This window comes from Somniosus microcephalus, unplaced genomic scaffold (assembly GCF_052327205.1).
Source record: "Somniosus microcephalus isolate GS21.2 unplaced genomic scaffold, FLI_Smic_1.0 unresolved_chr2, whole genome shotgun sequence".
In the NCBI taxonomy this organism is placed as follows: domain Eukaryota; kingdom Metazoa; phylum Chordata; class Chondrichthyes; order Squaliformes; family Somniosidae; genus Somniosus; species Somniosus microcephalus.
The window spans coordinates 13,836,709-13,860,405 of NW_028225180.1; the positions used below are offsets into that span (position 1 = coordinate 13,836,709).

General features: G+C 48.6%; 1 protein-coding gene across 1 annotated transcript; it reads right to left on the reverse strand.

Moving 5' to 3' along the window:
- On the reverse strand, positions 1 to 23,697 carry clp1 (cleavage factor polyribonucleotide kinase subunit 1). Its single transcript, XM_085975854.1, has 3 exons — positions 23,481 to 23,697; positions 17,951 to 18,579; positions 1 to 689 (listed from the first exon to the last, which is right to left on the reverse strand). The coding sequence occupies exons 2-3, from the start codon at positions 18,551 to 18,553 to the stop codon at positions 18 to 20; spliced, it is 1,275 nt and encodes a 424-aa protein (XP_085831980.1). The 5' UTR covers positions 18,554 to 18,579; positions 23,481 to 23,697; the 3' UTR covers positions 1 to 17.

A 23,697-nucleotide genomic window follows, 5' to 3' on the forward strand; every position in this document is an offset into this window, starting at 1 on the left:
CCCCCACCCCCCCTCCCCTACTTGAGGTCCATGAAACGGATGTCCATGATCAGCAGGATGCCCTTGGGGAGGGGCCGGGGGGCGGGCGAGAGGACGGTGAAGACCTGCCGCTCCACGTCGACGTTGGTCACCACAATGAAACCGGCCACGCTGGTCTCGATCAGGTTCTCTTCGGGCCCCTCGGCCGTGCTGACGCTCAGCAGGTGATGCACCAGGTCCCGGCCCGGCAGCACGGGCACCAGCTTGAGCTGGTTGTCCTCCTGCGACATGCCCAGGGGCAGGCAGGAGTCGGGGATGGTGGGGGCGCCCACCTTGAAGATCTTCACGTCGCTGAAGCGCACGTCAAAGGCGTGGGGGAAGAAGCCACCCCGGAAGCCGTAGAAGTACTCCCGGATCTTCTCGTCCCGGCTTTCCCTGCGGAAGTCCTTGGAGCGCTCCACCGCCCCGCCCGACTTGGGCAGCAAGGCGGTCTTGACAAAGTGGGGCAGGTCGCGCTTCAGCTCGTTGTACAGCCGCTCCTGGTCCAGCACGATGGCCGCGTCCACCTCGAAGGCGGAGGCCGCATGGACCAGCGCCTGGTAGCCCGAGCCTTTGACCCAGCCGCACGTGTTGATGACGCAGCCACTGGCGGCCGCCCGCCGGTTCACCTCGCAGCGCTGGTTGAAGACCTCGGCCAGGCGGGAGGTGATCTGAGAAAAGGGCAAGAAAAAGAGGATCTGAGAAAAGGGAAACATTGAAAATAGGAGCAGGAGTCGGCCATTCGGCCCCTCGAGCCTGCTCCGCCATTTAATGCGATCATGGCTGATCATCCAAATTCAGTACCCTGTCCCTGCCTTCTCCCCATATCCCTTGATCCCCTTAGCTTTAAGAAATATATCCAACTCCTTCTTGAATATATTTAATGAATTGGCCTCTACTGCCTTCTGTGGTGGAGAATTCCACAGGTTCACCACTCTCTGGGTGAAGAAATTCCTCCTCATCTCTGTCCTAAATGGCTTACCCTTTATCCTTAGACTGTGACCCCTGGTTCTGGACTCGCCTGCCATCGGGAACATCCTTCCTGCATCTAGTCTGTCTAGTCCTGTTAGAATTTTATAAGTTTCAATGAGATCCCCTCTCATTCTTCTAAACTCCAGCGAGTACAAGCCCAATCGACCCAATCTCTCCTCATACGTCATTCCTGCCATCGCAGGTATCAGCCTGGTGAATCTCCGCTGAACTCCTTCCATGGCAAGAACATCCTTCCATGGCAAGAAAGGGGAGCGAAGGAAAGGTTAAAGGGGAATTCACAATATATATATAAATGATCTAGACGAGGGAACTAGATGCAATATCTCCAAGTTTGCAGACGACACAAAGCTGGGTGGGCGTGTGTGCTGTGAGGAGGATGCTGAGAAACTCCAGTATGATTTGGACAGGTTGTGCGATTGGGCAGATGCATGGGAGATGCAGTTTAATGTGGGTAAATGCGAGGTTATCCACTTTGGGTGGCAAAAACAGGAAGGCAGATTATCTGAATGGCACTAGATTGGGAGAAGGGGAAGTGCAACAAGACCTGGGTGTCCTTGTGCACCAGTCGCTGAAGGTAAGCATGCAGGTGCAGCAGGCGGTTAAGAAGGCAAATGGTATGTTGGCCTTCATAGCGAGAGGATTCGAGTACAGGAACAAGGATGTCTTGCTGCAGTTGTACAGGGCCTTGGTGAGACCACATCTCAAGTATTGTGTGCAGTTTTGGTCGCCTTATCTGAGGAAGGATGTTCTTGCCATGGAGGGAGTGCAGCGAAGATTCACCAGACTGATAGCTGGGATGGCAGGAATGACGTATGAGGAGAGATTGGGTCGATTGGGCTTATATTCGCTAGAGTTTAGAAGAATGAGAGGGGATCTCATTGAAACTTATAAAATTCTAACAGGACTAGACAGACTAGATGCAGGAAGGCTGTTCCCAATGGCGGGGGAGTCCAGAACCCGGGGTCACAGTCTAAGGATAAGGGGTAAGCCATTTAGGACAGAAATGAGGAGCAATTTCTTCACCCAGAGAGTGGTGAACCTGTGGAATTCTCTACCACACAAGGCAGTTGAGGCCAATTCATTAAATATATTCTAGAAGGAGTTAGATATATTTCTTAAGGCTATATAAAAATAGATAGCAAGAGTTTCTACAGTTATATAAAAAGAAAAAGGGTGGCTAAAGTGAATGTTGGTCCCTTAGAGGACGAGACCGGGAAATTAGTAGTGGGGAACATGGAGATGGCAAAAACGCTGAACAAATATTTTGTATCAGTCTTTACAGTAGAGGACACTAAAAATATCCCAACACTGGACAAACAGGGGGCTATGGGGGGGGGGGGGGGGGGGGGGGGAGGAGCTAAACACGATTAAAATCACTAAGGAGGTGGTACTCGGTAAAATAATGGGACTTAAGGCGGATAAATCCCCTGGACCTGATGGCTTATATCCTAGGGTCTTGAGAGAAGTAGCGGCAGGGATTGTGGATGCATTGGTGGTAATTTTCCAAAACTCCCTGGATTCAGGAAAGGTCCCAGCAGATTGGAAAACTGCTAATGTAACGCCCTTATTTAAAAAGGGAGGTAGACAAAAGGCTGGAAACTATAGACCAGTTAGCCTAACATCTGTGGTTGGTAAAATGTTGGAGTCCATTATTAAGGAAGCAGTAACAGGACATTTGGATAAGCATAATTTAATCGGACAGAGTCGGCATGGTTTTATGAAGGGGAAGTCATGTTTGACAAATTTGCTCAAATTCTTTGAGGACGTAACAAACAGGGTGGATAAAGGGGAACCAGTGGATGTGGTGTATTTGGACTTCCAAAAGGCATTTGACAAGGTGCCACACAAAAGATTACTGCACAGGATTAAAAAAAAAAATCACAGGATTGGGGGTAATATACTGGCATGGGTGGAAGATTGGCTATCTAACAGAAAACAGAGAGTTGGGATAAATGGTTCATTCTCAGGTTGGCAATCAGTAACTAGTGGTGTTCCGCAGGGGTCAGTGCTGGGACCCCAACTCTTTACAATCCATATTAACGATTTGGAGGAGGGGACCAAGTGCAACATATCCAAGTTTGCCGACGATACAAAGATGGGAGGGAAAGCAGTGAGCGAGGAGGACATAAAAAACCTGCAAAAGGACATACAGGCTAAGTGAGTGGGCAGAAATTTGGCAGATGGAATATAATGTTGGAAAGTGTGAGGTTATGCACTTTGGCAGAAAAAAATCAAAGAGCAAGTTATTATCTAAATGGAGAGAAACTGCAAAGTGCTACAGTACAAAGGGATCTGGGGGTCCTGGTGCATGAAACACAGGTTAGTATGCAAGTACAGCAGGTGATCAGGAAGGCCAATGGAATCTTGGCTTTTATTGCAAGGGGGATGGAGTATAAAAGCAGGGAAGTCTTGCTTCAGTTATACAGGGTACTGGTGAGGCCACACCTGGAATACTGCGTGCAGTTTTGGTTTCCATATTTAAGAAAAGATAGACTTGCTCTCGAGGCAGTTCAGAGAAGGTTCGCTCAGTTGATTCCAGAGATGAGGGGGTTGACTTATGAGGAAAGGTTGAGCCTCTATTCAATGGAATTCAGACGAATGAGAGGCGATCTTATCAAAACATATAAGATTGTGAGGGGGCTTGATCGGGTGGATGCGGTGAGGATGTTTCCACTGATGGGTGAGACTAGAACTAGGGGGCATAATCTTTGAATAAGAGGCTGCCGTTTCAAAACTGAGATGAGGAGAAACTTCTTCACTCAGAGGGTAGTAAATCTATGGAATTTGCTACCCCAGAGAGCTGTGGAAGCTGCGACATTAAATAAATTTAAAACGGAGATAGACAGTTTCCTAGCTGATAAGGGAATTAGGGGTTACGGGGAGCGGGCAGGGAAGTGGACGTGAGTCTAGGTTCGGATGAGCCATGATCCTATTGAATGGCGGAGCAGGCCCGAGGGGCCGTATGGCCTACTCCTGCTCCTACTTCTTATGTTCTTATGTAAAGGGATCAAGGGATATGGGGAGAAAGCAGGGACTGGGTACTGAGTTTGGATGATCAGCCATGATCTCATTAAATGGCGGAGCAGGCCCGAGGGGCCGAATGGCCGACTCCTGCTCCTATCTTCTATGTAGGTCTGGGACCCTTCATCAGAACTGGAAAAAGCTGGAGATGTAACAGATATTAAACAGGTGCAGAGACAGGGATGGCGGGGGGGGGGGGGGGAATTGAAGGAACAATCTGTGCTTTTGTAAGAGGCAGGAAAGATAAAATGTTGCAAATAGAAATGGCAAAATCATACAGCATGAAAAATGGGGGCAGGGGTTATTGTCTGAAATTGTTGAACTCAATGTTGAGTCCAGAGGGCTGTAAAGTGCCCAATCGAAAGATGAGGTGCTGTTCCTCGAGCTTCATTGGAACAATACAAGAGGCCGAGGACAGAGAGATCAGAGTGGGAATGGGGCGGTGAATTAAAGTGACAGGCGACCGGAAGCTCGGGGTCACCCTTACGGACTGAACGGAGGTGTTTCCGCAAAGCGGTCACCCAATCTGCGTTTGGTCTCCCCAGTGTAGAGGAGACCGCATCGTGAGCAGCGAATACAGTATACTAGATTGCAAGAAGTACAAGTAAATCGCTGTTTCACCTGGAAGGGGTGTTTGGGGCCCTGGACAGTGGGAAGGGAGGAGGTAAAAGGGCAGGTGTTGCATCTCCTGTGCTTGCACGGGAAGGTGCCGGGCGAAGGGGAAGGGCTGTTGGGGGTGATTGAGGAGTGGACCAGGGCGAGGTTGGCCAACAACAACTTGTATTTCTGTGGTGCCTTTAAAACGTCCCAAGGCGCTTCACAGAAGCGATTATCAAACAGAATTTGACACCGAGCCACATAAGGAGATATTAGGGCAGGTGACCAAAAGCTTGGTCAAAGAGGTAGGTTTTAAGGAGCGTCTTAACGGAGGAAAGGGAGGTAGCGAGGCGGAGAGGTTTAGGCAGGGAATTCCAGAGCTTAGGGTCCGGGCCGCCAAAGGTGGAGCGATTCTAATCAGGGATGCTCAATAGGGCAGAATTAGAGGAGCGCAGATATCTCGGGGGTTGTGGGGCTGAAGGAGATTACTGAGATAGGGAGGGGCGAGGGCCATGGAGGGATTTGAAAACAAGGATGAGAATTTTGAAATCAAGGCGCTGCTTAACCGGGAGCCAATGTAGGTCAGCGAGCACAGGGGTGATGGGCGAACGGGACTTGGTGCGAGTTAGGACACGGGCAGCCAAGTTTTGGATGACCTCAAGTTTACGTAGGGTGGAATGTGGGAGGCCAGCCAGGAGTGCGTTGGAATAGTCGAGTCTGGAGGTAACAAAGGGATGGATGAGGGTTTCAGCAGCGGATGAGCTGAGGCAAGGGCGGAGACGGACGATGTTACAGAGGTGGAAGTAGGCGGTCTTAGTTATGTTGCAGATATGTGGTCGGAAGCTCATTTCAGGGTCAAATATGAGACCAAGGTTGCGAACAGTGTGGTTCAGCCTCAGACAGATGTTAGGGAGAGGGATGGAGTCGGTGGCTCGGGAACGGAGTTTGTGGCGGGGACTGAAAACAATGGCTTCGGTCTTCCCAATATTTAATTGGAGAACATTTTGGTCATCCAGAACTAGATGTCGGACAAGCAGTCTGACAATTTAGAGACCGTGGAGGGGTCGGGAGAAGAGGTAGTGAGGTAGAGCTGGGTGTCGTCAGCGTACATGTGGAAACTGACGCTGTGTTTTCGGATGATGTCGCCAAGGGGCAGCATGTAGATGAAAAATAGGAGGGAGCCAAGGATAGACCCTTGGGGGGAACACCAGAGGTAACGATGCGGGAGTGGGAAGAGAAGCCGTTGCAGGTGATTCTCTGGTTACGGTTAGATAGATAAGAATGGAACCAGGCGAGTGTAGTCCCACCCAGCTGGATGCAATAACTAGGCACTTAGAAACTAATAGTAAGATTGGGCAGAGTCAACATGGATTTATGAAAGGGAAATCCTGTTTAACAAACCTATTGAAGTTCTTTGAGGATGTAACTAGTGGAGTGGACAAAGGGGAACAGGTAGATGTGGTGTATCTGGATTTCCAGAAGGCCTTCGATAAGGTCCCACACAAGAGGTTGGTGAACAAAATTAGGGCACATGGAATTGGGGGTAATATATTAGCATGGATTGAGAATTGGTTAACAGACAGAAAACAAAGAGTAGGGATAAACAAGTCTTTTTCAGGATGGCAGGCTGTGACTAGTGGTGTACCGCAAGGATTGGTGCTTGGGCCCCAGCTATTCACAATCTGTATCAATGATTTGGATGAGGGGACTAAATGGAACATTTCCAAATTTGCTGATGACACAAAGCTAGGTGGCAGTGTCAGTTGCGAAGAGGATGCGAAGAGGCTTCAAGGGGATCTCGACAGGCTCAGTGAGTGGGCGAGAACATGGCAGATGGAATTTAATGTGGATAAATGTGAAGTTATCCACTTTGGTAGAAAAAACAGAAAGGCAGAGTATTTCCAAAATGGTGAAAGATTGGGGAGTGCAGATGCTCAAAGGGACCTACCTGGGTGTCCTTGTGCATGAGTCACTGAAAGTGAGTGTGCAGGTGTAGCAAGCCATTAGGAAGGCAAATGGTATGCTGGCCTTCATTACAAGAGGATTTGAGTACAGGAGTAAAGAAGTCTTACTCCAATTATATAGGGCCTTGGTGAGACCACACCTGGAGTACTGTGTACAGTTTTGGTCTCCTTACCTAAGGAAGGATATACTTGCCATAGAGTGAGTGCAACGAAGGTTCACGAGATTGATTCCTGGGATGGTGGGACTGTCGTATGAGAAGAGATTGAGTAAACTAGGCCTGTATTCTCTTGAATTCAGAAGAATGAGAGGGGATCTCATTGAAGCATACAAAATTATTACAGGGCTTGATAGGATGGATGCTGGGAGAATGTTTCCCTTGGCTGGGGAGTCTAGAACCAGGGGCCACAGCCTCAGGATAAAGGGTCGGCCATTCAGGACGGAGATGAGAAGAAATTTCTTCACACAGAGGGCGGTGAATCTTTGGAATTCTCTACGCCAGAGAGCTGTGGAGGCTCAGTCATTGGGTATATTCAAAACAGAAGTCGATAGATTTCTGACTAGTAAAGGCATCAAGGGATATGGCGATAGGGCCGGTGAATGGAGTTGAGGCAGAAGATCAGCCATGATCTCATTGAATGGCGGAGCAGGCTCGAAGGGCCAAATGGCCTACTCCTGCTCCTATTTCTTATGTTCTTATGGACGATGGTGGAGAGGCGTTGGAGGAGGACGGCGTGGTCAACCGTGTCAAAGGCTGCAGACGAGTCAAGAAGGACGAGGAGGGATAGTTTACTTTTGTCACAGTCACCGAGCCACATAAGGAGATATTAGGACAGGTGACCAAAAGCTTGGTCAAAGAGATTGGTTTTAAGGAGCGTCTTGAAGGGGAATTCCAGAGCTTAGGACCCCAGGCAGCTGCAGGCACGGCTGCCAATGGGGGAAGCGATTAAAATCGGGGATGCGCAAGAAGCCAATATTGGAGGTGCGCAGAGATCCTGGAGCTTGTAGGGCTGGAGGAGGCTACCGAGACCAGAATGGTACCAGGGGATGAGGGACTTCAGTTACGTGAGACTGGAGCAGATGGGGTTGTTCTCCTTAGAGCAGAGAAGGTTAAGGGGAGATTGACCAGAATGGTTCCAGGGATGAGGGTCTTCAGTTATGTGGAGAGACTTAAGAGAAGCTGGGATAAGAACTTAAGAACGCAAGAAATAGGAACAGGAGGAGGCCACACACGGCCCTTCAAGCCTGCTCAATAAGATCATGGCTGATCTTCTACCTCAACTCCACTTTCCCGCCCTATCCCCCATATCCCTCGATTCACTTACTGCCCAAAAATCTATCGATCTGTCTTAAATATTCTCAACTGAGCATCCACAGCCCTCTGGGGTGGAGAATTGCAAAGATTCACCGCCCTCTGTGTGAAGAAATTTCTGCTCATCTCAGTCCTGTATGGCCAACCCCTTATCCGGAGACTGTGGACCCCCTAGTTCTAGACTCTCCAGCCAGGGGGAAACAGCCTCTCAGCATCTAACCGGTCAAGCCCGCTAAGAACTTGATACGTTTCAATCAATGAGATCACCTCTCATTCTTCTAAACTCTGGAGAGTATAGGTCCATTCTACTCGATCATAGCGAGAGGATTCGAGTGCAGGAACAAGGATGTCTTGCTGCAGTTGTACAGGGCCTTGGTGAGACCACACCTTGAGGATTGTGTGCAGTTTTGGTCACCTTATCTGAGTAAGGATGTTCTTGCCATGGAGGGAATGCAGCGAAGATTCACCAGGCTGATACCTGGGATGGCAGGAATGACGTATGAGGAGAGATTGGGTCGATTAGGCTTATATTCGCTAGAGTTTAGAAGAATGAGAGGGGATCTCATTGAAACTTATAAAATTCTAACAGGACTAGACAGACTAGATGCAGGAAGGCTGTTCCCAATGGTCGGGGAGTCCAGAACCAGGGGTCACAGTATAAGGATAAAGTGGTAAGCCATTTAGGACTGAGATGAGGAGGAATTTCTTCACCCAGAGAGTGGTGAACTTGTGGAATTCTCTACCGCAGAAGACAGTTGAGGCCAATTCATTAAATATATTCAAGAAGGAGTTAGATATATTTCTTAAGGCTAAAGCGATCAAGGGATATGGGGAGAAAGCAGGGACAGGGTACTGAATTTGGATGATCAGCCATGATCGCATTGAATGGCGGAGCAGGCTCGAGGGGCCGAATGGCCTACTCCTGCTCCTATCTTCTATGTTTCTTTGATCTCCCCTCATAGGACAGCCCTGTCATCCCAGCAATCAGTCTGGTGAACCTTCGTTGCACTCCCTCTATGGCAAGTATATCCTTCCTTAGGTAAGGAGACCAGAGCTGTGCGCAGTACTCCAGGTGTGGTCTCACCAAAGCCCTGTGTAACGCCAGCAAGACTTCTTTACCCTTGTACTCAGTACTGCCCCTCCGACAGTGCGGCGCACACTCAGTACTGCCCCTCCAACAATGCAGCGCTCCCTCAGTACTGCCCCTCCGACAACGCAGCGCTCCCTCAGTACTGCCCCTCCGACAGCGCAGCGCTCCCTCAGTACAGCCCCTCCAACAGTGCAGCAGTCCCTCAGTACTGCCCCGATGACAGTGCAGCGCTCGCTCAGTACTGCCCCTCTAACAGTGCAGAGTTCGTTCAATTCTGCCCCTCCTACAGTGCAGCACTCCCTCAGTACAGCCCCTCCTACATGGATAGAGGATTGGCTATCTAACAGAAGGCAGAGAGTTGGGATAAATGGTTCATTCTCAGACTGGCAATCAGTAACTAGTGGTGTTCCGCAGGGGTCAGTGCTGGGTCCCCAACTCTTTACAATCTATATTAACGATTTGGAGGAGGGGACAGAGTGTAACATATCAAAGTTTGCAGATGGTACTAAGATGGGAGGGAAAGTAGTGAGTGAGGAGGACATAAAAAACCTGCAAGGGGACATCGACAGGCTAAGTAAGTGGGCAGAGATTTGGCAGATGGAATACAATACTGGAAAGTGTGAGGTTATGCACTTTGGCAGGAAAAATCGTAGAGCAAGTTATTATCTTAATGGCAAGAAACTGGAAAGTACTGAAGTACAAAGGGATCTGGGGGTCCTGATGCACGAAACTCAAAAGGTTAGTATGCAGGTGCAGCAAGTGATTAAGGCGGCCAATGGAATGTTGGCTTTCATTGCTAGGGGGATAGAATATAAAAATAGGGAGGTATTGCTTCAGTTGTACAAGGTATTGGTGAGACCGCACCTGGAATACTGTGTACAGTTTTGGCGTCCATACTTAAGAAAAGACATACTTGCTCTCGAGTCAGTACAAAGAAGGTTCACTCGGTTAATCCCGGGGATGAGGGGATGGACATATGAGGAGAGGTTGAGTAGATTGGGACTCTACTCATTGGAGTTCAGAAGAATGAGAGGCGATCTTATTGAAACATATAAGATTGTGAAGGGGTTGGATCGGGTGGATGCGGGGAGGATGTTCCCGATGATGGGTGAAACTAGAACTAGGGGGCATAGTCTTAGAATAAGGGGCTGCTCTTTCAAAACTGAGATGAGGAGGAACTACTTCACTCAGAGGATGGTAGGTCCATGGAATATGCTGCCCCAAAAAGCTGTAGAAGCTACATCATTACATAAATTTAAAACAGAAATAGACAGTTTCCTAGAAGTAAAGGGAATTAAGGGTTACGGGGAGCGGGCAGGAATTTGGACATGAGTCTAGGTTCGGATCGGTCATGGCCCTGTGGGTAGCGGAGCGGGCCCAGGGGCCGTGTAGCCTGATCCTGCTCCTATTTCGTGTGTCTAATTCTGTTAGATTCAGGAGATGGTTCTGTGATAGTGGATTGGCGGTTAGGATCAGATCAGCCATGATCTTATTGAATGGCGGAGCAGGCTCGAGGGGCCGATTGGCCTACTCCTGCTCCTATTTCTTATGTTCTTATAAAGCCTGCAGGATAGATGAACAGGCAAACCCTATACAAAGCTCTGCTTAAACCACACCTGGAGCACTGTGAGTAGTTCTGGGCACCACACCTAGGGAAGGATATATTGGCCTTGGAGGGAGGGCAGCGTAGATTTACCAGAATGATACCCAGACTTCAAGGGTTAAGTTATGAGGAGCACACACTAAGGTTGCATTCCCTGGAATTTAGAAGGTTAAGTGGTGATCTAATCGAAGCTTTCAGGATATTAAGGGGAACGGATAGGGCGGAGAGAGAGAAACTCTTTCCACTGGTTGGGGAGTCTCGGACTAGGGGGCCGAGTCTAACAATTAGAGCCAGACCGTTCAGGAGTGAAGTTAGGAAACACTTCGACACACGAAGGGTGGGAGAAGTTTGGAACTCTCTTCCACAATCGACAGTTGATGTTGGGTCAATTGTTAATTTTAGATCTGATTTTTGCTAGACAAGGGATAGGGAGCCGAGGTGGGTGGATGGAGTTAGAATACAGACCAGCCATGATCTCATTGAATGGCGGAACAGGCTCGAGGGGCTGAACGGCCTCCTCCTGTTCCTATACTCGGTTGCAGTCAGAGGGTTGAGCCGGGCAATCTTACCTATGCGTCAGCCAGCTGGTTGAAACATTCAACGGGCGATTGTGACAGAAGGGAAATTGGCTGAGAGCCAACATTACAATTGCTGAACGGCTTATCTCTGTTAGATGTTACGCGCGGATAGCACGGGGTGGCTGTAACCTTGGAGTAGAAGCTAGCACGCAACGGGAGGCCCTGTCCCACTCGACCCTTGACCTCTGCCACCTCCCGCTGTCCAAGGTCCCTCATGCCCAACATCCACATTCTCCTCTGGGATTCCCAAGACCCGTTCGCTCGCCAGACCCCACCCCCACCCCGGGCCCTCCCGGTGCCCCGACCCCAGCCCACCCTGTCCTCATTTACAAGGCGCTGCCACCCGTTCTGACACATATTTTCAGAACCTCTCTGGCCACAGGGAAGGTGTCAGAGGACTGGGGGACAGCTAACAGAAACATAGAAGATAGGAGCAGGAGCCTGCTCCACCATTCAATGAGATCATGGCTGATCATCCAAATTCAGTACCCTGTCCCTGCCTTCTCCCCATATCCCTTGATCCCTTTAGCCTTAAGAAATATATCCAACTCCTTCTTGAATATATTTAATGAATTGGCCTCAACTGCCTTCTGCGGTAGAGAATTCCACAGGTTCACCACTCTCTGGGTGAAGAAATTCCTCCTCATCTCTGTCCTAAATGGCATAACCCTTATCCTTAGACTGTGACCCCTGGTTCTGGACTCCCCGACCATCGGGAACATCCTTCCTGCATCTAGTCTGTCTAGTCCTGTTAGAATTTTGTAAGTTTCGATGAGATCCCCTCTCATTCTTCTAAACTCCAGCAAGTACAAGCCCAATCGACCCAATCTCCCCTCATACGTCATTCCTGCCATCCCAGGTATCAGCCTGGTGAATCTTCGCTGCACTCCTTCCATGGCAAGAAAATCCTTCCTCAGATAAGGCGACCAAAACTGCACACAATACTCAAGATGTGGTCTCACCAAGGCCCTGTACAACTGCAGCAAGACATCCTTGTTCCTGTAACATAGCACCATTATTCAAGAAGGGTAGTAGGGATAAACCAGGGAATTACAGGCCAGTGAGCCCAACATCAGTGGCAGGGAAATTATTGGAAAAAATTCTGAGGGACAGAATTAGTCTCCACTTGGAGAGGCAAGGATTAATCAGGGATAATCAGCATGGCTTTGTCAGGGGGAGATCATGTCTGACCAATTTGATTGAATTTTTCGAGGGGGTGACTAGGTGTGTGGATGAGGGTAGCGCAGTTGATGTAGTCTACATGGACTTCAGTAAGGCTTTTGACAAAGTCCCACATGGGAGACTGGTCAAGAAGGTAAGAGCCCATGGGATCCAGGGCAATTTGACACATTGGATCCAAAATTGGCTTAGTGGCAGGAGGCAGAGGGTGATGGTCGAAGGTTGTTTTTGTGACTGGAAGCCTGTGTCCAGTGGTGTACCGCAGGGATCGGTGCTGGGCCCTTTGCTGTTTGTAGTGTACATTAATGATTTAGATATGAATGTAGGAGGTATGATCAGTAAGTTCGCAGATGACACGAAAATTGGTGGAGTGATAAACAGCGAGGAGGGAAGCCTCAGGCTACAGGATGATATAGACGGGTTGGTCAGATGGGCAGAACAGTGGCAAATGGAATTTAACCCTGAAAAGTGTGAGGTGATGCATTTTGGGAGGACTAACAAGGCAAGGGAATACACAATGAATGGTAGGACCCTAGGAAGGACAGAGGATCAGAGGGACCTTGGTGTGCATGTACATAGATCCCTGAAGGCAGCAGGACAGGTAGATAAGGTGGTTAAGAAGGCATATGGGATACTTATATTCTATGCCTCGGCTAATGAAGGCAAGAGCAGGGAGGTTATGATGGAGCTGTACAAAATGCTGGTAAGGCCACAGCTGGAATACTGTGTGCAGTTCTGGTCGCCACACTATAGGAAGGATGTGATTGCATTGGAGAGGGTGCAGAGAAGATTCACCAGGATGTTACCTGGGCTGGAGCGCTTCAGCTATGAAGAGAGACTGGGCAGGCTGGGGTTGTTTTCCTTGGAGCAGAGAAGGCTGAGGGGGGACCTGATTGAGGTGTACAAAATTATGGGGGGCATAGATAGGGTAGATAGAAAGGAACTTTTCCCCTTAGTAGAGGGGTCAATAACCAGGGGGCATAGTTTCCAAGGTAAAGGGCAGGAGGTTTGGAGGGGATTTGAGGAAAAGCTTTTTCACCCAGAGGGTGGTTGGAATCTGGAACTCACTGCCTGAAAGGGTGGTAGAGGCAGGAACCCTCAACATTCAAGAAGCATTTAGATGAGCACTTGAAACGCCAACGGACCAAGTGCTGTAAAATGGGATTAGAAACGACAGGGCTTGATGGCCGGCGTGGACACGATGGGCCGAAGGGCCTCTTTCAGTGCTGTATAACTCTATGACTCTATGAAGACTAACGCTCCACCCAACCCTGCCTGCCTCCGAGTGCCCTTTATCCATTGGCAGCCGAGCCTTCAGATACCTGGGCCCTACTCTCAATCCAACCCAACCCCTGCACTCGCCCAACACTCCAACCGCCACCCTAAACCCAATATAACGTCCGTTCACCGAATCCCAACCTTCGATCACCATCTTCAACAATGATCAAAGAATCATAGACATTTACGTCATAGAAGGAGGCCGTTCGGCCCATCGTGTCTGTGCCGGTCGAAAAAGAGCTCTCCAGCCTAATAGAAACATCGAAGATAGGAGCAGGAGTAGGCCATTCGGCCCCTCGAGCCTGCTCCGCCATTCAATGAGATCATGGCTGATCATCCAAATTCAGTACCCTGTCCCTGCTTTCTCCCCATATCCCTTGATCCCTTTAGCCTTAAGAAATATATCTAACTCCTTCTTGAATATATTTAATGAATTGGCCTCCACCGCCTTGTGTGGTAGAGAATTCCACAGGTTCACCACTCTCTGGGTGAAGAAATTCCTCCTCATCTCTGTCCTAAATGGCTTACCCCTTATCCTTAGACTGTGACCCCTGGTTCTGGACTCCCCCGCCATCGGGAACATCCTTCCTGCATCTAGTCTGTCTAGTCCTGTCAGAATTTTATAAGTTTCAATCCCACTTTCCATCTCTTGATCCGAAGCTCTGAAGGCGCTTCAAGTGCATATCCAAGTAAATGTGCTGAGGGTTCCTGCCTCTCCCACCCTTTCAGGCAGCGAGTTCCAGACCCCACCACCCTCTGGGTGAAATAGTTCTCCTCAACTACCCTCTAGGCCGGCTACCAATTACTTTAAATCTGTGCCCCCTGGTTACTGACCTCTCTGCTAAGGGAAATATGTCCTTTCTATCCACTCTATCTAGACCCTTCATAATGTTATACACCTCAATGAAGTGCCCCTCAGCCTCCTCCGTTCCAAGGAAAACAGACCCAGCCTATCGTCTTTCCTCGTAGCTAAACTTCTCTACTCCTGGCAACATCCTTGTAAATCTCCTCTGTACCCTCTCTAGTGCAATCACATCTTTCCTGTAATGTGGTGACCAGAACTGCACGCAGTACTCCAGCTGCGGCCTAACTAGTGTTTTATGCAGTTCAAGCATAAACCCCCTGCTCTTATATTCTATACCACGAACTAAACTGCCGAGGAATTAATCCAGGATAATTGTGCAGTGGTTGGCTGGGATTTGAGAGATGGGAAAGGGAGATTTCCGAGAGAGAGAGTGAGTGAGTTCGGGCAGGGCGAGGTTGCTGGGTGATTCACAACCCATTTGAAAATATATCTTTCCCCTCGTCACTGCCAGACAGACATGATTCTTACATCGTATTTACAGCACAGAAACATGCCATTCGGCCCAAATGGTCCAACTGGTTTATGCCATTCAATGAGATCATGGCTGATGTCGGACCGAACTCCATGTACCCGCCTTCAGAAACATCGAAGGTAGGAGCAGGAGTAGGTCATTCGGCCCCTCGAGCCTGCTCCGCCATTTAATGAGATCATGGCTGATCATCCAAATTCAGTACCCTGTCTGCTTTCTCCCCATATCCCTTGATCCCTTTAGCCTTAAGAAATATATCTAACTCCTTCTTGAATATATTTAATGAATTGGCCTCAACTGCCTTCTGTGGTAGAGAATTCCACAGGTTCACCACTCTCTGGGTGAAGAAATTCCTCCTCATCTCTGTCCTAAATGGCTTACCCCTTATCCTTAGACTGTGACCCCTGGTTCTGGACTCCCCGACCATCGGGAACATCCTTCCTGCATCTAGTCTGTCCAGTCCTGTCAGAATTTTATAAGTTTCAATGAGATCCCCTCTCATTCTTCTAAAGTCCAGTGAATATAAGCCTAATCGACCCAATCTCTCCTCATACGTCATTCCTGCCATCCCAGGTATCAGTCTGGTGAATCTTCACCCCCCCCCCCCCCCATGTCCCTTAATACCTCTGGTTAACAGAAATCTATCAATCTCAGATTTAAAATTAATTGACCCAGCATCAACTGCCGTTTGCGGAAGAGAGTTCCAAACTTCTCCCACCCTTTGTGTGTAGAAGTGTTTCCTAATTTCACTCCTGAAAGGTCTGGCTCTAATTTGTAGACTCTGCCCCCTAGTCCTAGACTCCCCAACCAGCGGAAATAGTTTCTCTCTCTCTCTACCCTATCAGTTCCCCTTAATATCTTGAACACTTCGATCAAATCACCTTCTAACCTTCTAAATTCCAGGGAACAGAAACCTAGTTTGTGTAATCTCTCCTCGTAACTTAACCCTTGGAGTCCGGGTTATCTTTCTGGTAAACTTACGCTGCACTCCCTCCAAGGCCAATATATCCTTCCTAAGGTGTGGTGCCCAGAACTGCTCACAGTGCTCCAGGTGTGGTCTAACCAGGGCTTTGTATCGCTACAGCATAACTTCTACCCCCTTGTATTCTAGTCCTCTATTCCTTTCATCCTCATGTGTTTATCTATCTTCTACTTAATATAGCCGAGGCCTAGAATATAAGAGCAGGGAGGTTATGATGGAGCTGTACAAAACGCTGGTAAGGCCACAGCTGTAATACTGTGTGCAGTTCTGGTCGCCACACTATAGGAAGGATGTGATTGCATTGCAGAGGGTGCAGAGGAGATTCCCCAGGATGTTACCTGGGCTGGAGCGCTTCAGCTATGAAGAGAGACTGGACAGGCTGGGGTTGTTTTCCTTAGAGCAGAGAAGGCTGAGGGGGGACCTGATTGAAGTGTACAAAATTATGAGGGGCATAGATAGGGTAGATAGAAAGGGACTTTCCCCTTAGTAGAGGGGTCAATAACCAGGGGGCATAGTTTCAAGGTAAGGGGCAGGAGGTTTAGAGGGGATTTGAGGGAAAACTTTTTCACCCAGAGGGTGGTTGGAATCTGGAACTCACTGCCTGAAAGGGTGGTCGAGGCAGGAACCCTCACAACATTCAAGAAGCATTTAGATGAGCACTTGAAATGCCATAGCATACAAGGCTACGGACCAAGTGCTGGAAAATGGGATTAGAATGGACAGGGCTTGATGGCCGGCGCGGACACGATGGGCCGAAGGGCCTCTTTCTGTGCTGTATAACTCTATAAATGCTTCAACCCCTCCCTGTGGGAGCGAGTTCCACATTCTCACCGCCCTCTGGGTAAAGAAGTTTCTCCTGAATTCCCGATTGGATTTATTAGTGACTCTTATATTTATGACCCCCTCATTCTGGTCTTGCCCGCAAGCGGAAACATCTTCTCTACGTCTACCCTATCGAACACTTTCATAATTTTAAAGAGGTCGAGCCTTCTCTTTTTCTAGAGAAAAGGGCCCCAAGCCTGTTCAATCTTTCCTTATAGGTATAATAACCTCTCAGTTCTGGCACCATTCTGGCTCCGAGGCCCGGTTCGGTGCTGTAACTACTTTGTAATACGGTGTACGAATCAAGGCTATCTCGCGAGGCACAAGCCGGGGCAACAAAACCCCCAGCAACCCAACCCGACCTGACCCTGCCCGACCCTGCCCAATCTCACTCTCTCCCTCCCTCCCTCCCTCGCTCTACTCTGTTACACACAGACACGGCCTTCCGAGTAAGCACCACAAGCTCTGGCAGATCCTATTAGCGACTGAACCTGGCGGAATTAAACTTCAGCTTTAAAACAGAGGAACAATCAGGCTATTTATGTCACAACACATCCTTTATAGAATCCTACAGTGCATAACAGAGAATTTCAAGTATTTATCTAATCCCTTTCTTGAAAGTTATTATTGAATCTGCTCCCGTCACCCCTTCAGGCAACGCATTCTGGATTGTAATAACTCGCTGCGTTAAAAAAAAATTCTCATCTTCCCCCTCTGGTTCTTTTGCCAGTTATCTTAAATCTGCGACCCCTGGTTACCGACCCTCCTGCCAGTGGAAACAGCTTCTCCTTATTTACTCTGTCAAAACCCCTCATGATGTTGAATGCCGCGATTAAATCTCCCCTTAACCTTCTCTGCTCTAAGGAGAACAACCCCAGCTTCTCCAGTCTCTCCACATAACTGAAGTCCCTCATCCCTGGTACCATTTTGGTCAATCTCCCCTTAACCTTCTCTGCTCCAAGGGGAGATTGACCAGAATGGGACCAGTGATGAGGGACATCAGTTATGTGGAGAAACTGGAGAAGCTGGGATTGTTCTCCTTAGAGCAGAGAAGGTTAAGGGGAGATTGGTCAGAATGGTACCAGGGATGAGGGACTTCAGTTATGTGGAGAGACTGGAGAAGCTGGGGTTGTTCTCCTTGGAGCAGAGAAGGTTGAATGCCAGTGCTGTCAGGGGCTTACCTTATTGTAGAGCTTGATGTTGGTGCCAGGGGTGGTGGAGCCAAAGTGGTAGATGAGCGGAGCCTGGACGGAGAAGCCCTCCTCCACGTCGGCCGGCCTCTCGATGTAGAGCGCCCCCATGGTGCCGGGGATGGAGATGGAGCCCTGGCCCACGTCCAGCTCCACGAAGGTGGGGCGCCGGCCCAGCCGCACGCCGTAGTTCAGCAGCAGCCGGCAGACGGTGGTCTTGCCCACGTCGGTGGGGCCCACCACCATCACCCGGGGCCCCCGCTCGTCCTCGCGCTCCGCCTGCTGCCGCATCTGCTCCAGGGCCGCGTGGCAGTTGAGGTAGAGCAGCATGGGGGTCTCCCGCGAGACGTAGGCCACCTCCGTCCGGCCCCGCAGTTGCACCGCGCAGCCGTGCCAGGTGAAGACCGCCACCTTGGAACCGCCCTCGAAGATGAAGCGCTTGTTGCGGGTCAGCTCAGTGGCGAAGATCTCGGCCATGCCAGACAGCAGCTCCAGCTGCACCGTCTCGTTGGCCTCCACTTCGAAGCGCAGCTCCGTCTCCTTCTCCAGTTCGAACTTGGTGACCGGCTGGTCATCTTTCTGCTCCTCCGTCATTGTCCCCCCAACTCAGCAAGGACCACCTGGGGAAAGAGTGTAGGGGAAGGGGAGGAGAAGTGTAAATTCAGTGCAGCGCTCCCTCAGTATTGCCCCTCCGACAGTGCAGCGCTCCCTCAGTACTACCCCTCCGACAGTGCAGCAACTCCCTCAGTACTGCCCCTCCGACAGTGCAGCTCTCCCTTAGTACTGCCCCTCCGACAGTGCAGATCTCCCTCAGTACTTCCCCTCTCTGTCTCCATCTCTGGGGATAGGCTATTCACAAACATTCACTACAAGCCCACTGACTCCCACAGCTACCTGGACTACACTTACTCCCACCCGCTTCCTGTAAGGACTCTATTCCATTCTCCCGGTTTCTCTGTCTGTTGCATCTGCTCTGACGATGCCACCTTCCACACCAGTGCTTCCGATACGTCTTCCTTTTTCCTCAACCGAGGATTCCCCTCTACCATGGTTGACACGGCCCTCGACCGTGTCCGTTCTATCTCCCGCACTTCTGCTCTCACCCCAGCCCCTCCCTCCCAGAACCACGATAGAGTTCCCCTTGTCCTCACCTTTCACCCCACCAGCCTCCACATTCAACGGATCATCCTCCGCCATTTCCGCTACCTCCAGCGTGATCCCACCACCAAACGCATCTTCCCCTCCCTTTTCAGCATTCCATAGGGACCGCTCCCTCCGCGACACCCTGGTCCATTCCTCTATCACCCCTTCCCCTTCACCCGGCACCTTCCCGTGCAAGTGCAGGAGATGCAACACCTGCCCTTCTACCTCCCCCCTTCCCCGGGCCCCAAAAACCCCTTCCAGGTGAAACAGCGATTTACTTGTACTTCTTGCAATCTAGTATGCTGTATTCGCTGCTCATGATGCGGTCTCCTCTACATTGGGGAGGCCAAACGCAGATTGGGTGACCGCTTTGCGGTGCACCTCCGTTCAGTCTGTAAGGGTGACCCCGAGCTTCCGGTCGCCTCTCACTTTAATTCTCCGCCCCACTCCCACTCAGACCTCACCATCCTCAGCCTCTTGCACTGTTCCAACGTAAGCTCGAGGAACAGCACCTCATCTTTCGATGAGGCACTTTACAGCCTTCTGGATTCAACATAAGAGTTCAACAATTTCAGACCATAACCTCGGCCCCTTTTTTTCCCCACATGGCCGCTGTTGATGATTCTGCCATTCCCATTTACACCTCCTCTAGACTCATCTTTTGTTTCTTAACTTGTCCTATTACCATTCCCTTCTGCCTTGCACCATCATCCCTTTTGTCTTTAATCTCTCCGGCCTTCCACCCCATCACAGACCTTCCCTACCCCCTCTCCCTGCCCCGACACCTGCTTAAATATCTGTGACATCTCCAACTTTTTCCAGTTCTGACAAAGGGTCATCGACCTGAAACGTTAACTCGGTTTCTCTCTCTACAGATGCTGCCTGACCCGCCGAGTATTCCCAGCATTTTCTGCTTTTATTTCAGATTTCCAACATCCGCAGAATTGTGCTTTTGTGTATATAATGTAGAGTGGGGTGTATCTCTCACATAGAAACATACAAGATAGGAGCAGGAGTCGGCCATTCGGCCCCTCGAGCCTGCTCCGCCATTCAATGAGATCATGGCTGATCATCCAAACTCAGTACCCTGTCCCTGCCTTCTCCCCATATCCCTTGATCCCTTTAGCCTTAAGAAATATATCTAACTCCTTCTTGAATATATTTAATGAATTAGCCTCCACTGCCTTCTGTGGTAGAGAGGTCCACAGGTTCACCACTCTCTGGGTGAACAAATTCCTCCTCATCTCTGTCCTAAATGGCTGACCCCTTATCCTTAGACGGTGACCCCTGGTTCTGGACTCCCCCGCCATCGGGAACATCCTTCCTGCATCTAGTTTGTCTAGTCCTGTTAGAATTTTATAAGTTTCAATGAGATCCCCTCTCATTTTTTGAAACTCTAGCGAGTATAAGCCCAATCGACCCAATCTCCCCTCATACGTCATTCCTGCCATCCCAGGTATCAGTCTGGTGAATCTTCGCTGCACTCTCTCCATGGCAAGAACATCCTTCCTCCGATAAGGTGACAAAAACTGCACACAATACTCAAGGTGTGGTCTCACCAAGGCCCTGTACAACTGCAGCAAGACATCCTTGCTCCTGTACTCGAATCCTCTCGCTATGAAGGCCAACATACCATTTCCCTTCTTAACCGCCTGCTGCACCTGCATGCTTACCTTCAGCGACTGGTGCACAAGGACACCCAGGTCTCGTTGCACTTCCCCTTCTCCCAATCTATTGCCAGTCAGATAATAATCTGCCTTCCTGTTTTTGCCACCCTCTCTCTCTGTGCATTGTGTATATAACATAAGAAATAGGAGCAGGAATAGGCCACTTGGCCCCTCGAGCCTGCTCCGCCATTCAATAAGATCATGGCTGATCTTGGGCTCAAAGCCACTTCCCCGCCCACTCCCCATAAGCCTTCACTCCCTTATCTTGCAAAAATCTGTCTATCTCCACCTTAAATGTATTTAATGACCCAGCCTCCACGGCTCTCTGGGGCAGAGAATTCCACAGATTTACGACCCTCTGAGAGAAGAAATTCCTCCTCATCTCAGTTCTAAAAGGGCGACCCTTTATTCTGAAACTGTGCCCCTAGTTCTAGATTTCCCCACGAGGGGAAACATCCTCTCTGCATCTACCTTGTCGAGCCCCCTCAGTATCTTACATGTTTCAATAAGATCACCTCTCATTCTTCTAAACTCCAATGAGTAGAGGCCCAACCTGCTCAACCTTTCCTCATAAGTCAACCCCCTCATCTCTGGAATTAACCGAGTGAATCGTCTCTGAACTGCCTCCAATGCAAGTATATCCTTCCTTAAATAAGGAGACCAAAACTGTACGCAGTACTCCAGGTGTGGTCTCACCAACACCCTGTACAGTTGTAGCAGGACTTCCCTGCTTTTATACTCCAACCCCCTTGAAATAAAGGCCAACATTCCATTTGCCTTTTTGATTACTTGCTGTACCTGCAGGCTAACTTTTTGTGTTTCATGCACAAGGACCCCCAGGTCCCTCTGAACTCTAGCATTTTGTAAACTCTCTCCATTTAAATAATAATTTGCTTCTTTATTTTTCCTGCCAAAGTGGATAACCTCGCACTTTCCCACATTATACTCCATCTGCCAAATATCTGCCCACTCACTTAGCCTGTCTATATCCCTTTGCAGGGTCTTCGAGTCCTCTGCACAACTTGCTTTCCCACCCATCTTTGTATCATCCGCAAACTTGCCTACATTACACACGGTCCCTTCATCCAAGTCATTAACGTAGATTGTAAATAGTTGAGGCCCCAGCACTGATCCCTGTGGCACCCCACTAGTTACCAACCAGAAAATGACCCATTTATCCTGACTCTCTGCTTTCTGTTAGTTAGCCAATTCTCTATCAATGCTAATATATTACCTCCAATTCCGTGAGCTCTTATCTTATGCAGAAACCTTTTATGTGGCACCTTATCGAATGCCTTCTGGAAATCCAAATACACCACACCCACTGGTTCACCTTTGTCCACCCTGCTCGTTACATCTTCAAAGAACTCCAGCAAGTTTGTTAAACCTGATTTCCCTTTCATAAAACCATGCTGACTCTGCTTGACTGCATAATGATTTTCCAAAGGACTCATTAAGGAAGCAGTAGCAGGGCATTTGGAAAATCATAAATATATTATATAATGTGTATATAATGTCCAGTGGGTGTATCTCTCACCCTCTCTCTCTGTACAATGTGTATATATATTATATAATGTGTATATAATGTCCAGTGGGGTGTATCTCTCACCCTCTCTCTCTGTACAATGTGTATATATTATATAATGTGTATATAATGTCCAGTGGGTGTATCTCTCACCCTCTCTCTCTGTACAATGTGTATATATTATATAATGTGTATATAATGTCCAGTGGGTGTATCTCTCACCCTCTCTCACTGTACAATGTGTATATATATTATATAATGTGTATATAATGTCCAGTGGGTGTATCTCTCACCCTCTCTCTCTGTACAATGTGTATATATTATATAATGTGTATATAATGTCCAGTGGGTGTATCTCTCACCCTCTCTCACTGTACAATGTGTATATATATTATATAATGTGTATATAATGTCCAGTGGGGTGTATCTCTCACCCTCTCTCACTGTACAATGTGTATATATATTATATAATGTGTATATAATGTCCAGTGGGTGTATCTCTCACCCTCTCTCTCTGTACAATGTGTATATATATGTGTATATAATGTCCAGTGGGTGTATCTCTCACTCTCTCTCTCTCTGTACAATGTGTATATATATTATATAATGTGTATATAATGTCCAGTGGGTGTATCTCTCACCCTCTCTCTCTGTACAATGTGTATATATATTATATAATGTCCAGTGGGGTTTATATCTCACCCTCTCTCTGTACAATGTGTATATATATTATATAGTGTGTATATAATGTCCAGTGGGTGTATCTCTCGCCCTCTCTCTCTGTACAATGTGTATATATATTATAATATAATGTGTATATAATGTCCAGTGGGTGTATCTCTCACCCTCTCTCTGTGCAATGTGTATATATATTATATAATGTGTATATAATGTCCAGTGGGTGTATCTCTCACTCTCTCTCTCTGTACAATGTGTATATATATTATATAATGTGTATATAATGTCCAGTGGGTGTATCTCTCACCCTCTCTCTCTGTACAATGTGTATATATATTATATAATGTGTATATAATGTCCAGTGGGTGTACCTCTCACCCTCTCTCTCTGTACAATGTGTATATATTATATAATGTGTATATAATGTCCAGTGGGTGTATCTCTCACTCTCTCTCTCTGTACAATGTGTATAGATATTATATAATGTCCAGTGGGGTTTATATCTCACCCTTTCTCGCTCTCTTCCTCCTTTTTGCTCTTCTTTGCCTTGACAACCGTTTCCAGGGAGCACCGCCCCCTGACCTCTGCCCCCTCCCCCGCGGAAGGCGGCATCTCCAGATCGCACGAAGGGCCGCGGCTCTGTAACCAGAAAGAAAGCAGATGAAGAAGAAGACCGTCCGCAGCCGGTTAAATTTGAGTTCATTGTGTTGTTTGGTTTTGTTATT